The sequence below is a fragment of the Xenopus tropicalis genome, chromosome 3 (assembly GCF_000004195.4).
Source record: "Xenopus tropicalis strain Nigerian chromosome 3, UCB_Xtro_10.0, whole genome shotgun sequence".
Lineage (NCBI taxonomy): Eukaryota > Metazoa > Chordata > Amphibia > Anura > Pipidae > Xenopus > Xenopus tropicalis.
Genome location: NC_030679.2, coordinates 95,530,116 through 95,547,512, shown reverse-complemented (window position 1 = coordinate 95,547,512; position 17,397 = coordinate 95,530,116). Strand labels below are relative to the sequence as shown.

Here is a 17,397-nt window from a genome sequence, read left to right as displayed (position 1 = left end):
CGAGTTCCTATGAGATCTCACAAATCTGGGTGAAGATCTATTGTAGCATCTGTAGTTCTGTGAAACATTTTTCTTCCTCCTCCTCAGTCAAGTATAAGGAAATCTTTGGTGCTGTTAATTTTGTGTTTGGAAATAGAAAATGTAATGTCTAGCTCATTCTGTCTGAACAATCAGTTAAAGAGCTGACAAAAATCCTTAGCTATCACAAGTCCACGGTTCATTTGGGAACTTATACATCTGGGTGATGGCAATATTCATTAACATAAAGTTCTGGGTAGTATTCTTCTTCATCCTCCTCGATCATGTTAAAAAAAACCTTCAATTTTTCTGGGACACACCGGTCTAGCACGATGAATGTTATTCCAATGAAAAAGCAGAGAAGACCTAAGAAAATACAACTCCATTTAGTAAAGCTACAGTTTTGCTTATAGTCTAGTTTTCTAAGATCATTTACAATGCTCACAATCTAAACCTATCAATGCTAGGTAGGGAAAATGCTGATACTGATTGTACTAACAGATATACATAATCATGCAGAACAGGCTAGTTGTATGAATGGAAGGCCATTGTTACTAACAATGAAAAATATACAGAGATTTAGTCTGGATTGTGTATCGCTGTGTGAAATTTCAAGTCATTTCCCAGTTGCCAGTCCACAGATTCAACTGAGCCTTGTAATTCAGTAACCTGTGACTGTTACTGTTTTCATTGCCTCTGCTCAGCTCCACTGACCATGTACAATCTATATAGCTTCATGTTTCATCTGGATTTCTCTCTGAAAGCATCATGAGCTCAAACAATGAGGTGCCATGCCCATGTGTAATATATGTTTTTTAAAACACATTATTCTGTATTTATAAGTACAGGTATAGGATCCGTTATTCGGAAACCCATTATCCAAATTATGGAAAAGGCCATCTCCCATAGACTCTTCTAATTTTTTAAAAATGATTTCTGTTTACTCTGTTGTATTAAAACAGTACCTTGTAAGTGAGATATAATGAATTCTTATTGGATGGAAAACAATCCTATTGGGTTTATTTAATGTTTAAATTATTTTTTATTAAACTTAAAGCATGGAGATCCAAACTACAGAAAGATCCCTTATCCGCAAGACCCCAGGTCCCGAGCATTCTGGATAACAGATTCCATACCTGTACATTTATTCACACATACATGTCACGTGTTTGGGATCTACAAATACATTTATCATTACCAGGACAAGACAAGTACAGTGAAATGAATAAGAAGCCAACACACTTTCCTTATTTCTTTCTAAATCTTGTTTGTACAGGACATTTTCTACATACAGTATTGACATTTATATAAAAAAAATAGGGTTCCTTTTGCCACCCAAGTATTTAGAAAACTATTTAAACATCGATGCTAACTCCTTATAGAGGTAATCACTATATCATTCCTCGCACCCTGTAATAATGTAAATGTGCTGAAAAGGGAAGTCTTTGCCTTCATACATTACAGGTATAGGACCCGTTATCCAGAATGCTCGGGACCAAGGGTATTCCGGATAAGGGGTCTTTCCGTAATTTGGATCTCCATACCTTAAGTCTACCAAAGAATCAATAAAACTGCAATTAAATCCAATAGGATTGTTTTGCATCCAATAAGGATTATTTGTATCTTAGTTGGGATCAATTACAAGGTACTGTTTTATTACTACGGAGAAAAGGGAAATCAGTTTTAAAATTCTGAATTATTTGATTAAAATGGAGTCTATGGGAGACGGGCATTCCGTAATTCGGAGCTTTCTGGATAACGGGTTTCCGGATAAGGGATCCCATACCTGTACTACTTATTGTATTATTTAATAAATGTGCTACAGTCACCCTCTCTAACTCACCTGTTGCAAGAGTCAGCCAAAAAGAGGGTCCAAACTCTGTTTTCAGAACGTCTGTCCCAAACTGAATATTACAAAATGAGACATTTCTAACAGTTGAGAATGAAATTAGTGAGAATATAATAAAAGCTGCTGTCACCAAGATCATATAAGCTCCATAAATAAAAGACGGCATGGAAAAGAGGATATTGCAGATTATCCAAGAACAAAACGCCACCCTAAAATATAAAAAAAGAGATGAATTTATTAAAATGTCAATTCACAAAGATTTTTGTGTAGTTAAAACATGACATCAAATAAATGAGAGGGATTTGTATGTATTTAAATATATAATATTCTTTTACTGATCACTGGCAAAAATTCAGAATCTGTAATATATTTTCTATAAATACATTTCTATATATCCATGAAGTCTGCCATTAAAGTTCCAATAGGGCTGACATATGGATAGCAGATCACAGATGATACATTTAGAATTCGGATGGTTTTAGTGGACATAACTAGGGGGTCACATATCAATTATAGTGGCCATTGTCCAACACACAAACAGGATGAAAATGTCCTCATATAAAATTGAACTGTTGCTGCAAAGATACATTTTTGCAATTGCTGGACGAACAGACGTTACATGTTAATAAAACATTTTCACTTTATGGTGTTACTGGTCCTTTAACTTTTAATGTGACCTTCTTTTATTCATCTTCCACTATGTAACTCAAGGCACCAACTAGTTGATTTGGTAAGTGGGACCCAAACAAGCAGGTAACGTTAAAAGGGTGGTTCACCTTAAGGTTAACATTTAATTTGTAATACGGCCTATTTGTAGCAACATTTAAATTGGTCTTCATTTTTTAATTGTTACAGTTTTTTAATTTTTGCTCTTTAATCTCTTCTGACTTTTTCCAGCTTTCAAATAGGGGTCACTGACCCCAGCAGCCAAAAAAGTATTGCTCTGTGGAGATACTACTTTATCGTTATTGTTAGTTTTTATTATTTATCTTTTTTTTTTTTATTAATATGCCTGACTATCTTTTAAGCCATTGTCTGAATGCTAGGTTGAATTGAACCCTAGCAACCGGATAGCTCCTGAAATTCTAAACTGGAGAGCTGCTGAATGAAAAGCAAAATAATTCAAAAACTGCAAATAATAAAAAATGAAGACCACTTGCACATTGTCTCAGGATAACACTCTCTACATCATACTGAAAGTTAAGGAAACATTTGGAAAAATAGAGAACTAAAGAGTTAAAATCTAATTGTGTTAGAGTTAGAAAAAAAGTCAAAAACTCCATAGAAATGAATAGTGAGCAGCAAAATGTTACTTTGGTGAGGTCTAATTTTCCACTTTCTGCGTCTTAGAGTACTACTGTGAATATGACACTAAAAGATTTTAATGTGAACAACCCCTGTAACTCAAGTAAGAATGTTTTTAGATAATGTTAAAAGAAAAGTAAATTTAAAAAAAAAAATTACTACTTTTTAAGTTGTAATGCTGATTTGGGTAATTTAACTCTTTAACACTTATAACTCATAACTTATCTCCTAAGTCTACATAGTTGTGCAGCAACAATTTCTAGAGGGACCACTGATATTACTGCCCCATCCTGATATTGGAAGGAATACTGTATAATTCCTTAGCATTTGGATATGAAATTAAAAATAATTCAGTGCTTTCTTCTTATTGATTGGACTCACATATTGTTTCCAGGTGTAAATATTTTTCTACATGAAAGTGTCCAAGTGTCCCTTACAGTAAAAATTAAAGTTACGATCAAATGTACCATCCAGAGAATGTGCCCATAGTAACTCATTAATGTAACAGCCATCATTTGTATGCGCAAAGGCAGTACAGTAAGTGACAGCATAATAAAAATACAGTGAAAAGCCCAACATGTTCAACCAGCTCCCAGTTACTCGTGTGATGTAAAAAACAAATCCCTCAGGGCTTCAATTGCAAAAGACACTAATTGAGAAATTATCACCATCTCCAAATGTATAGTGAAAGTTCTTGTGACTAATCTCCTGCTAACTGCCATAATGTGTTGTAATCTAAAAAAAGGGCCATATAACATAATGGTGAAATTCAGAGTGGTGTTTTTACCTTGTTCTTACAACAGCTAATTCTGTATTTACATTTATCTAATCTAATCGTGGGTATAATGATAATTTGCTTTTCAATGAGGAAACATTGGCTAGAGTTTCTTTATCCCCCTTCCCAATAAAGGACTGACGCATTCAGATAGCATTAATGGATCCAATCTGTACAATTTTGAACTGAGATACAGCATAGATGTCAAAGACCACGGTAAACAGAGAAACAAAAAGACAAGGCACATATTACGAGAGTTAAAGGTTGGACACATTTTGTACTGCTGCAATAGCAGAATGACAGCCCCCACTGCATATTTTAAATGTAAAGCTGATGGTGTTCTGGGATAATCTGTCAGGGGAAAATGTTATAATTATATAGATAAAGGTTTATGAATCTATATAATTATAACATTATGCATCTGCATAGTTTATTCATTTAAGAACTTAAGGGAAAATTCATAAGAAAACATTATCTTATGGTTTATCATTTGAAAACTTATGGGCTAGATTCACCTTGAGGAAAAATAAGTTTTCTTCTAATTCAGGTCCAGTAATAAATAGTGGGATCAGTTTTTCTCATTGAAAAACTACTGGAAAATCTGCAACTCAATAAGGAGATAGGCCTTTCTTATCTAATTGAATTTGGACATATGTTGTTAAAAAAAAACACACATTTCCTTTTCTCAGGTTAAAATTGTTTATCACAGCAAAATTAATTTTTTTGCTAATGTATTGGATTTTTTCCTAATTTTGCATAATTTTTCATCTATTTTCATCAGTTTGCTACATCTAAAACTGTTACTAATCTTCAAGTCAGGCCGTTGACGTTGAATTGAACATATAACCATGCTTACCACATGCAGGCCGATGCATAATGACCAGATATTCTGTACTGGGCAAACATCCCACACGGATTATACTGGGTGAATTTTTCAGCCACATACAGAATGGGATTTGGAAGACCTTTTTTAAGTCCGTCGTCATAATATTGATTATAATCTGATCCAAAGCTCCAAGCAAACTCCTCATTGTAGTTTATTGTTTCATTAATTTGATGAATAGGATTTCCTGTTTAGAATAACAGAACAAAATACTTGCTTAAGAAGCCATAAGATCTATTTGAAAATATGGTTGGTGGATAATATAATGAATAATATGTCCCCTATTGTAAAATATAAGGAAATAATAAATCACTGAGGTGTTCAATTACCTTATAAAAGTTATATATAAATGCTTTTATACAGGTTATGGAACTCATATTTTGCAACATTATTTATTATAACACTAGTTAGAGTGAGTCATGTGACAGAAATTACTTAGCACCGATTATGACTGATGATATCACTAAGCACCATTTATAAGGAAATAATTTATAGGATATTCATGGCTCTGTTTCAAATTTGATTTTTTTTATGGCCTGCTAAGGTAGTTTTAGCAAGCATTTAAGGAAATAAAAATTGGATGGCACCATGAAATTAAAGGGTATATAACCAATAAATAAAGAAGGTATCGATAACAAATACTTTGTGCCATGTTAAATTGCTGTTTACTATAAGCATCAGATCCATTTTCAAGTGTGCATAGTTGGTGTATATTATTATTATTATGTTGAGTTTATGAGATTAAACTGTTTTGCATAGATTTGATTTTGGGGGTTAATGAAATCATATTTATATACACATTTTGGATTTCATTTTGAGTACAATGTGTTAAAGGCTTTTCAAAGTTCAACAAATGCAGAGTGGGGGAGACACCAACATCAAGTCCCTGCAATCTTCTAGCTGGGTAAGCCACATAATATCTATGCTTTCAACGGAATTCATTATTTCTGGCACTTTTCTTGTTTACCATTATTCAGTAAACTGTTTCTCTACATACACATACGTTCAGAACATAATATTTTCATCATTTTGCATCTCCGCTGTTACACATTTCTTATATATTTTTAATTATAAGAAATTATAATTGCCTTACCTTTAAGAGTAACATTAATGCCATTAAGCCCCACACGTAGTCCAATATCAGCATTTACAACAGCATTACTGAAGGATTTATATGTAGTTGTTGCACTCACTGATCCCACCTCCCAGTCCGAGGTAAAGTTAACAGCTGTAGATTCCAAAATATATAGTGATTTTATGTACATAGTGCAAGTGCTCTCGGCAACTACCATTTGACTACAACTACAACTGTCCAAAAGTCAAGTTATTTTTATTTTTCTCTGTCATAAGAAAACTGTACATTATACTGGATCACAACTAAGCTGCACATATCTATAGTGGTCAAAAAATGCTCCTATAGCAACCAATCAGTAGGTAGAATTTAAAGGTCACCTGTTTAAAAGTAAACATCTTATTGATTACTATGGGTTGCATTGTATGTGCAAAAACACTGTGACTTTTATCACATATGGGGGTTATTTGCTTTTTAGTAGATATGGTGACCAAATTACAAAAATATCCCTTATACAGAAAACCCCAGGTCCCAATCATTCCAGATAACAAATCTTATCCCTATATATATAAAGGGGAAGGGGCTTGTTAGGGAACATTTAAAACTACCATTCTGAAGTATGAAAATGTACAGCTAACAACTATATTATTCTTTTTGGAATACAAAGTAAATATATACTGTTTTGTGACACCATTATCAAACCATTAAAAAATATATACTTACCGACTATTACGGTTCCAATAAATAGGCTTGTTATGATTCTACATGCCCAGGATATTCTCTGTGTAGGAAAATTTTAAATACAATTAACTAAGAGTTGAATATTTAATATAAAACAGTTCAATGACATTCAGTGTAATTTTTAAATAGAATCAGAGCTGGAAAAAAAACATTAGGATATAATAATTGTAATTATTATAATTTTACTTTGTTGCTGGTAAGATGAACATGAGTGAAATTGTTTCACACTTATGTAATATAACAAGAATATATAGTGTTTTGAACCCATTTATCCTTATTTTTTGTTATTGTCTAATAACAATCACCTAATAACAATTAAAAAGGGTGGAGCTTTACTGAACAGCCAAAAGGTAGGTTGCAATTGTGGACATGACAACTAAAACTGAGAAGGCTGTAGGGTGGACTTCCTTAAATACAAATCCAGGGATTTGCCCAAGGTGGGGTCACGGACCCAAGTACTCTCAACTTTAAGTCTTGGTGCCCAGGGGTTCTGATATGTACAAATTAAGGGCCACTGTGGGATTAGACTTTGGTTCAGTGCTAAGAGTTAAACAAGTGCAGAATAGGATAGTATAAATATTAACTTGTTATGCAGCTAGGAATATATTGCAGGAAAATGATTAAGGATTTTTTTTATACTGAATCAAGTATGGAAATGAGTTTAACTACATAGCAGCTATCTTAAAATTCTACTTGAATATATTAATGAAGATTCTGGCACAGGGACAGATGCAAATCATGGAAGAATTAAGTTTCTGGCACGTGTGCATATGAGTCAATAGTCTCGTACAACACATTAAGCGACAAATCAGTATCTTTTACATTCTTTTCCTGATGAAACTTGGTCATATATTTTTAGCATGAAGGTGAACGCATTGCTTGCCTAATTGGAAATAGTTTATATTATGTAAAAGACTGCACGGAGCAGGTATCCTTGCCAAAAGCATGGTAATGTTTTTTCACAAAGTTTGGGCATAAAGAGAATAGAGAAAAATACTAACACAGAGATAAGCCAATCAGTGACATAACTAGATACTCCACAGCAATAAATAAGACACACTGGGCCAGATTTAATTCAGTGAGAAAAAGGTTTATAACATCAAAACTTATGGATGAGATTAAATTTGAGATGCAATTCAATTCAGAAAAACTTTCTTACTGTTTATCACATGAAAACTATATGAGGAAAAAACTGAAACTGAATTAGGAGAGAAAAGATTTTCCTCTTCAAATTGAATCTCATCTACAAGTGTGATAAACCATGAGATTTCTCCTCACTTAGCTGAATCTGCCCCATGAACTTCTTACTTAACTGAATCTGCCCCATTAATGAGAATGTAATAAAAATTGCAAGCAATGTGTAAAAATCGCATTTTTGTGAATGTTTAGTGCTATTCGCAACGTAATACTGTTCAGTAAACATTAATTACATTGTCAATGTTTAAGACGTGATTGAAGAAGGTATGTGATGGTTATGTGAAAATAATGACTTTTTTGTTTAGAAGTTTACACTGAGCACTCGCACAAGCTAAAAAATGTTGCAAATGGTACCTTAGTGACGCATTAAAAGCAAAGGGTTCAAAGGTGTTTTACATTCTCGCAAAGGCAAAACTGTGTGCAGTGCAAAGTTTTAGTCCCATTGAGACCTATACTACACTTCCCCACTATTCCTTAATAGATGAAGCAGAGCACAGGTTAAATATTAAATCTGAGCAGCACTACTGTTTTGTTTTTTTAGTTATTATTTCTCTGAAATTTGTATTCTTGATGTTTTATGCATCAACCAAATATTTCATTCTAAGGAAATCAGTGGGACAGCTGTGCATATTTAAAAAGAATGCCAATACTGAGCATGCTAAAACTCCTGTTGTGTGCCTCCCAAGGAATCCTCCCAGTCTTTTTATTCCCTATTCAGCAATACATTGTATAGTATAGTGTAATAAGTTGTTGTTTTTTTTTTTTCAAATTCACTTAGTTAAAAACTTATAACCTAATTAAGTATTTAAAAAAAAAGGGTAACCCTATACATAAGTACAATAAAATAGTAGGTGGATAAATATTCTTGCATGTACTATGTTGCCTACTAATAGCTTACTCTTAACCAGACTCACTCTTTTAGTATCTACCTGGACCAAAGTGTCATGCAACAAAAAAGACAATATTTTTAGACTACGTCTACCAAATGATCTTAATTAGTTGTGTCTGTTACTGTAATTAAAGTATAGGGTTCCGGTTTTAACACATTACATAATAAAACAAAACAACATTTTCAGAAATCATTAGATATATTTATATATACCTTGTGCATTTGCTTCTTACACCTACCAATAATATTCCTTATTTAGAATGTGAACATACATAAAGTGCTTATTATATCTTGCCTTGTAGGCACTAATAAAACCATAACTTATTCCCAAGCATGCATAAAAGTGCTTTACATCTAGGTAATACTTAAACATTAAAATACACATAAAGTGATATTAAAGCACAAGCAAACCCTGATGCACCTGGTGGTGCCAATATATCACCCCCCCCCCCCCCTCCAGTAGAGTAACATTTCCAGACTCTTACACTGCACATGAGGGAGTCTTGGGGGCAAACTTATCAAAGTGTGATTTGGGCTCAGTACAGAAAAAAACTCATCCAGTCTCTATTTCTTGTTATGGGAATTTTAGAAGCATATTTATGAAATGGTAAACTCCAACTTTCTCCCCATTGATAAATTCAAACACAGAGTGGTGAATTTTTCTGTATATAGCTCAAATCTAACACTTTGATAAATCTTCCACTAAGTCTGTACCAGGGATGCCTGCAAATGGTGAGTAAAGTGGCTGAATGGCAATGCACTACTGTACATTTTTCCCCCAGGTCAGAACTGGAGAAAACGTACTTTTATTCACTGTTGTGCATCTCCGGCCCAGACTGGCAATCTGTGGATTCTGGCAAATGCCAGAGAGGCTGTAGTACAGTCACTATTTAGTTGGCTGGTGGGGGGACTGTTTGGGCTTCTGTGTACTGTGAAATGCTAGGGCTTATTTTGAATACCATTCTGGGCCTGGTGTGCAAAATATTGTCACCCTTTGACTTGGAGGCAATTTGTCCATTGAAACATAGTGAGGATCATGTCTGTACCTGAATCAGAAATGCCCATCGCTTATGTACCAGAGGAGGCATGTGCAGTTCTTTAAATAAGCCAATGGCAGGCAGATCTCTATGGAGAGTTTGGCCTGCGACTTGCTAAAAATGTGCAGCATTTTTTTCTTGGGCTGTCTTAGGGCTCTAACCAACAAATACAGTAAAAATGACTTTCGAAAACCATATGTGTCTACGACTTTACTACATACAACAAATTCCAATTGCAAATAAAAATACAGTACATACATTGAATAACTGTAAACTACTTACCCCTCTACCTCTAATTCCAGGCAGTATGACTATAAAGGACAGGGCAAAAACCAAAAAGACAATGATGATAATGATGCACTGGACATTAAAGACCCATGGTTTCCTTTCATGAGGATAAAACGGATACTGGCCATCATAAAAAGTCATATTTTACAGTGCAGACTTTAAGCCTGAAAAAAAGATAATGATAGAAAGCAATATATTAGCATCACTATTACATGGTTTCTAATTTATACTTTGCACATAGACATGTATATTTATATTTCCATGCAGAGCAGGTTTGCCCAGTTTTTCAGTTTCCGAATCCAAATCCTGGATTCCCGGTATCCCTACTGTATCTATACACTTTTATACATTGTAGTATATAGCCAATCATCCATTATTTTTACAGTGCCAACAAGTTACAAAGCACATCATAATAATATTATAATAAACAGTAGGGCTTGTTGATTTAAAGGACAATTCAAATGTAGGTATACCTATAGTTAGGTATAATTTAGAATGGTAGATGCAGTAATGCAATCTAAAAGTATAGTACAAAAATCTATTATTATATACTTTTAAAGTGAAAAGAGGCAGAAAAAAAGGAAGGGTAACCAGTTCTATATATGCTAATTGCATAGTAAAGTGAAGCTTCCATGATATAAAAAGTAGATAAACATATTGGTGAATAAGAAAGCCTTATTAAACTGAAAACTTCTGGTAAGTCAAACAAGTCAGAGCTTTCTAACTGTTCCTGGTGTTATTTTAGACTTGCTTGTTTAGGCTTAACAAGCAGCTACTTCTGAATGCATTATCGCTTGAACCTGAGTGTACTTTTGGCTTTGCAGCAAACAAAGCTTTATAAAATTCTCATTGTTTTCACATGGTCACATGTTTTCACATGGTCACTCTACACAACCTTGTAGGGCTACCAATGAGGGCAGCAGACCCAGTGACTGATGAGGGCCCAGGAATATAGATGGCCTAATGGCTCACTAACTAATATCAGTTCATGGGAAACAGGAGATCATGTTATCACAAAAGAAATAAAACTGGTTTACTGTGGGTCTAAGTAATTTTTAGTTTCTAAAAAATATACACAGGCACTTCCCAATGGTGGTGAAGCACAAGTGAGGTCAGAAGGTGTAAGGTGGTGGGATCCAACAGTCACAGAAACTCCTGTCCTAGTTTTGCTATTGCTTGTCCCAAGAAGAGTTCTTAAAATATCTAAAAAAATCATAAGAAGTGGGCAACACCTTAGTTAATATACCAAAGCTCTGATTTATATTACAAATTCTTGCTCAGGCTGGTAAGTCACTACACCCTCTAAAATAATAGGCATGCCTGTTTAACACATGGAGTGTGCTCCTGACTTAGTTTCACATTGAAGCTGCCATCTCTAGGAGTTGCAATAAATCAAATTGGTTTTGGTTTCACTTAATAACACAGACATTACTATAATGAGTACACTGATAAACTATTAGCATAATTACTTCCTGATGACACAACACATACTTTGTATATTCAAATGTAGAGCATTAAACTAATGAAAGGGGCTCTTTCAGTTGGTTATTTTAGAATGTGATGCAGTTCAGTAATATGCGGAAGGCTATTTACTTTCACTTATTCCCTCAGTTTATTGCTGTATTATCAGTGAGCACTGGTGTTTTAGATTGGTTCACTACATTATCACTGCTTCCACTGCAAGAAGAAGGAAATGCTTTTAATATTTTGATTTGACCCACAGCCAACTGAGTCAGAGTTACAGTTCTCAGATGGGTATTTTTTGTTAAGACTCATTTATCTTTCCACATATTCAGATAAGCCTTTCTTTAAAGGTAGGAAATATTACTACAAGCCATCAGCGGAAATTACACCAATTACAAGAAATCAACCATAGCAACTGATTGTACTATATAAGTGCTTGTAAAACTTTTCCAGTTTAGGCACTCCTTGGAGGTCAAACTTTTGATCAGCCCCCCTTCCTTATTTCAGAAAAGGTTACAGGTACAGGGAAACATAGGTGTATCAGGCATAGTTCAGAATGTCTTGGACGGCAAATAAATGTTCACCCCAAATCTCTACCTAAATAACTGAGTGTTTTGGGAACCACTATATAGGTCCGTTATCCAGAATGCTCGGGACCTGTTCACCCCAAATCTCTACCTAAATAACTGAGTGTTTTGGGAACCACTATATAGGTCCGTTATCCAGAATGCTCGGGACCTGGGGTTTCAGTAATTTGGATCTCCTACCTTTAGGGGCTGATTTACTAACCCACGAATCCGACCCGAATTGGAAAAGTTCCGACTTGAAAACGAACATTTTGCGACTTTTTCGTATGTTTTGCGATTTTTTCGGATTCTGTATGAATTTTTCGTTACCAATACGATTTTTGCGTAAAAACGCGAGTTTTTCGTATCCATTACGAAAGTTGCGTAAAAAGTTGCGCATTTTTCGTAGCGTTAAAACTTACGCGAAAAATGCGCAACTTTTCGCGTAAGTTTAAACGCTACGCAAAATGCGCAACTTTTTACGCAACTTTCGTAATGGATAGGAAAACTCGCGTTTTTACGCAAAAATCGTATTGGATCCGAAAAATTCGTACAGAATCCGAAAAAATCGCAAAACATACGAAAAAGTCGCAAAGTACCGATCATTACGAAAAAAACGCAATCGGACTCCATTCGACCCGTTCGTGGGTAAGTAAATCAGCCCCTTAGTCTACTGAAAAAATTATTTAAACAGTAATTAAACCCAATAGGATTATTTTGCATCCAATAAGGATTAATTATATCTCAGTTGGGATCAAGTACAAGGTACTGTTTTATTATTCCAGAGAAAAAGGAAATCATTTTGAAAAATGTGAATCATTTTATTAAAATGGAGTCTATGGGAGATGACCTTTCCGTAATTCGGAACTTTCTGAATAATGGGTTTCCCGATAAGGGATCTGATACCTGTACTATAAGTTTTCTGTTCTTTTCACTCAAATGGCCCTGCTTCAATTTAGTGAGAAAAAGTTATCTCATGGTTTATCAAGTAAAAACTTATGGATGAGATTCAATTTGAGGAGAAATTTTTTTTTTCCCAATTAGATTCCAGTTTTTTCCCATAGACCTTAATAGAGTTTTAACATTTTAAACAGACGTTTTTCTGATGTGAATTGCATCTCAAATTGAATCTCTACCATGAGATTTCATTTTCAACCTTTTTCTCACAGGATTAAATCTGTTCCTAAATATGATATAATTTTTTTTACGCAAATTGGCAAATTGTCTCCCCCCGTATTTTGTTGATATGCCCATACACCACAGTTGCATTTTTAAACAATTTCGTTCTCTTTTTACACTGAATCTGTCGCTATAAATAATCTCTCTTCTAGCAAATACTTATAACTTATCTGTTTAAGAGAGAATGAAAAGCCAGGTGTGATTGTGTGTAGAGTACACTTGCCATAATCTTTTAACAACATGCTGTTAAACTAGACAATGTCTCACTCTTTCTGCCAGTGAAAAGCTCTATAAGCAAAAGAGCTACTTAAATGCTACCTGTTCTTAGTTGTAGATGAAGCTAACACACCCGGCTACAGGACAAGGAGAACTGGAATGAATCTTCTATCTGGCCTAATTAATGCTTCTATATTCTCCCATATTTACTTTCTAGAAGTGCAGTCATTATCCATCCCACACATTATTTAAAACTGTCAAAAGCTGTGAAATATATGAAATGACAGCTCTAAAATTTAGAAAATGAAGAGCAACATCAGCAAGAAAACAAATACAACTTTTATATATTGTATATATATCTAATATAGTATAACAATACACATTGGATAACAAAATAAGGCATAAATGTAATTCAGAGAAATATATATATAAAAAAAAATACATAGTTTTTTCAATAAACATTAATATATTTTCTTGCTTAAAAGACCCATGAACGCAGCATTTTTCTTTATTTTATCATACTTGACTGTAGCATCTGCGCAACAAGGCATAAAAAACTGGACAAACCTACCTCAACGATACAGAAATTGCAGCAGTGATTTCAGGTATCTGCCCAAGCCAGTAATTCCTAAAGGGCTGAGTTGAACACTAGAGAGGGTAATGGCCCGTCCAGGCTTTTATGGCAAAATTTTGAACTGCCCAACCATTGAGTGACATCACTGCATCCTAATTGTATCGTTTTAAATGATGTTGTAACAGTAGGAAGTGCAGGCTGCTAGTCCAGCCCAGCCCAATAAATTGTTATCAAGGATTTACTTCCTTCAGAAAGTCACATACACACAATCACCTAGCCAGATCATACCTGCAGAAGAGAACTCGTAGGAGAGAATTCACCTGCTTTTAACAGGTACGGTTTATCTACCAATCTAACAAAGCTTATATTTTCTTTTCTGCTGAATATATTTTTTATAGAGTGTTATAAGCAGAACACAAATTTCACACAGTAAGAAATTCCATTGGATAATTATGATTGATGTTTTAATCCATTTAGAAGCATATAATAACAAGCAACTTTTTTTCTGCTACATGATTGTACTTGATATATAATCATAATGTACAGAAATGTTATGACTGCATGTAAATGTGTTCTATAAATGGCCACATAGGGAAGCTGAAGCATTAGAACTGTACAAGCCGCTCTCAGCAGTGAATTCAATGTTTCAGAAATGAAAAAGGAGACACTGCAGGTTTGTGTATGATTATTTTGTGTTCAAAAATCATTTTAGAAGCCTTTCTTTTTACTATTATCACCGGATTTTTTTCTACTTACAGTTTCAATTTGTAGTTGCTATTAATGTAATTTTGCAAATGTGAGAAGATATAACTAACATGGTTTTCATCCTTGGAAACCTAATTTAAAATGTAATGATGCTTATGCTGCTATGCTTATTTGTAGCCAAAGCTTTAAATCATGTAAAGGTATATTGAGGGTTCAGACATATGTTTTGGCAGTACTGTGCCAAGTTAACAGAGAATTACTAATACCGTTTTGCTGTTCTCATGATAAACCAATTTAATAGGAAAGTTGTAGGTTTTATAACTTAGGGCAGAGATCCAGAAAGGTTGTATACATTATATTCTGCTGCAGAAACATATAACAACATATAAAGAAGGTGCTGAGTAAATCTATACGGCACACACCATTGAATATGAACAGTCCACATAAGAGAAAACTAATTATTCTTTTGTCTCATGTGGCTGTGGAAAAGCTTTAGGGTAACTGCAATAAATAAATAGATACATTTATTTAGCTCTAAGACATATTAACAAAAATAGCAAAAAAAAAAATTAAAGGTGGTATAAAGGATGCTTTACCATAATTAAATAATGATTTGATGTGGATGAAAGGCTGATTAACAGCCCCAAAGAATGTCTCTATAATTGTACAATCTATGTACCTATTTACAAAAGTCAGAAACTATAATATGACATTATTAATAGAACAGCAAAATGATGAGAGCAAGACTTGAACTTATACATAGCCTGCATGCAATGTGATATGGCCAAAATTGCAGAAGTTGGTCTGTCCTAGATGCTACACAAAAGGTTTCTATTGCATTCCAATATTCCAAGTGCACTGGTGTTGAAGCAGCAACGTTCTATTCAAGTCTGATCTAGCAGAATTCTACTCACTTCCTCCTACTAGTCTCAGTAAATCAGAGCACTATTAGTTCATAGATAGCAACAATTAGCACATGTTCAGTGAGTCAACTCTGTAATACATATTGCTAAATATTAGTTCTACTTGTTGACAGAAGTACTAGAAAGCCACTGTTACACCTTAGCCGGCTTTCAGATAAAGAGATACCTGTACCCTGAAGCCTATACATTTGGCTTTTCTGTTAGCTACTAAATATAGCAACCTTTCTTACTCGTGAAACACAGTGAAATGTAAAAAGAGCAACACAAGCATCATAAAAGTTCATGGAGGTGCCAAATAAGGGCTAAGATTGGCTATTAGGCAGCCTCTATGCACACTATCAGCTTACAGGAGGCGTTTTTATTCAACCAAAACTTGCCACCAAGTCGGGAATTCAAAAATAACTACCTGTTTGGGGGCACTGAGAGCGACATCCAAGGGGTTGGGGAGCAACATGTTGCTCATGAGCCACTGGTTGGGGATCACTGAAATATAGTATACAGGCCACCAAAATGTACTGAATATCTTATATAAAAATGCTCATGTTTCTTGCACTGTCCTTAGCACAAACTGCAGCATTCAGATTAACAGTTAGTAAGGTAATCATAACATCTTAAAATGTTTCTGTACAGATCAAAATGTTTTTTTTTTTGTTTGGTTAGTTTTTTGTTCGTAATGTTGAAAAGTCTTGGTAAAAAAAAGTCACAACCAGTATGGACACTTTGCTGTAACTTTTTCTGCTTGCAAGGACTGCTGTATTACATAATAAACATTTGCCTGTCTTCCATCTCTGTCATGCTCTATAATTGGAAATCTTTATACAAAATGGTAGCGCCCCAAGGCTAAGGATAAAATGAGTAGTGCTCCTTACCTGATCCTTATCATTGTCATTAATTATGCTCACACCAATGTAGAACAGTGTTTTAATAGTAAGTAATACAATATGATATCATTCCCAGAAAAAGATTCAGTACTTTTAAAGAATATTAAATGGGAGTATAAAATGTTTCATCTTATATTACAACTTCCCACAGTATATTAACTGAATCATTTGGTGTGGTTATATCAATTATGCCAAGCACTACCATTCTTTATGTAGCTAAAGCTGCCAATGTAGATATTCACAAAATGATCATGTGCCCCATTGGTTCTATATTAGTGCAATGTGGGGAATCCCTCAATCTGTTAAGCATGCCTGCAACATATACTGCCTGTACCTGACAACCTGCTATATGAATTCACTCCTTCACTGACTGTGGAAAGAGGAATAAAAATAGACAAAATGCTCCCCTCTCCCACTTATAGTTGCAGCATGAGGTGGTCCTAATAAATATAAATTATGTAGTAATTATCACAATGCACCCATGGAGTGAAAGATCAAAGACGGGCTATCAAAAATCCTGGTGTCAGGGTACATAGTCTACGTCCCCATATTTTTATGTCTTCTTAAAGCATGCTACAAAAACAAATTGGACTCTGAAAAGAAAATAAAAACACTACTATTCAACCCAAAGTCTTACTGTGCCAAAGCCCTAGCCAAACATGTAGGTATGGGCATAGTTGATATTGCTCTATTTGTTCATATGTAGACAGGCCCCAAAAAACATTTAGTATGCAGGGATAACCAATATGCTTCGGAAACAGTCTTTTTCAACCTACATACTAGAGTATTACCACACATGCTGTCCAAGGCAGCTGCGCTTACAAACTAAACTTGG

The 17,397-nt window shown here is 34.5% G+C and overlaps 2 protein-coding genes across 2 annotated transcripts in view; one reads left to right on the top strand and one right to left on the bottom strand.

Moving 5' to 3' along the window:
- Nucleotides 1-229: 229 nt before the first annotated feature.
- Nucleotides 230-10,217, bottom strand: LOC101733132 (dual oxidase maturation factor 1). The gene is made up of 6 exons (XM_004918269.4): nt 10,049-10,217; nt 6,626-6,683; nt 5,924-6,058; nt 4,804-5,017; nt 1,862-2,076; nt 230-384 (listed from the first exon to the last, which is right to left on the bottom strand). The coding sequence occupies exons 1-6, from the start codon at nt 10,193-10,195 to the stop codon at nt 230-232; spliced, it is 924 nt and encodes a 307-aa protein (XP_004918326.1). The 5' UTR covers nt 10,196-10,217.
- A 4,082-nt stretch (nt 10,218-14,299) lies between these two features.
- duox2 (dual oxidase 2) overlaps nt 14,300-17,397 on the top strand; it is a 37,357-nt gene continuing 34,259 nt past the window's right edge. Inside the window, exon 1 of the mRNA XM_018092411.2 lies at nt 14,300-14,386. The gene's annotated coding sequence lies outside the window, so the exon portion shown is untranslated. The remainder of the gene's footprint in view (nt 14,387-17,397) is intronic.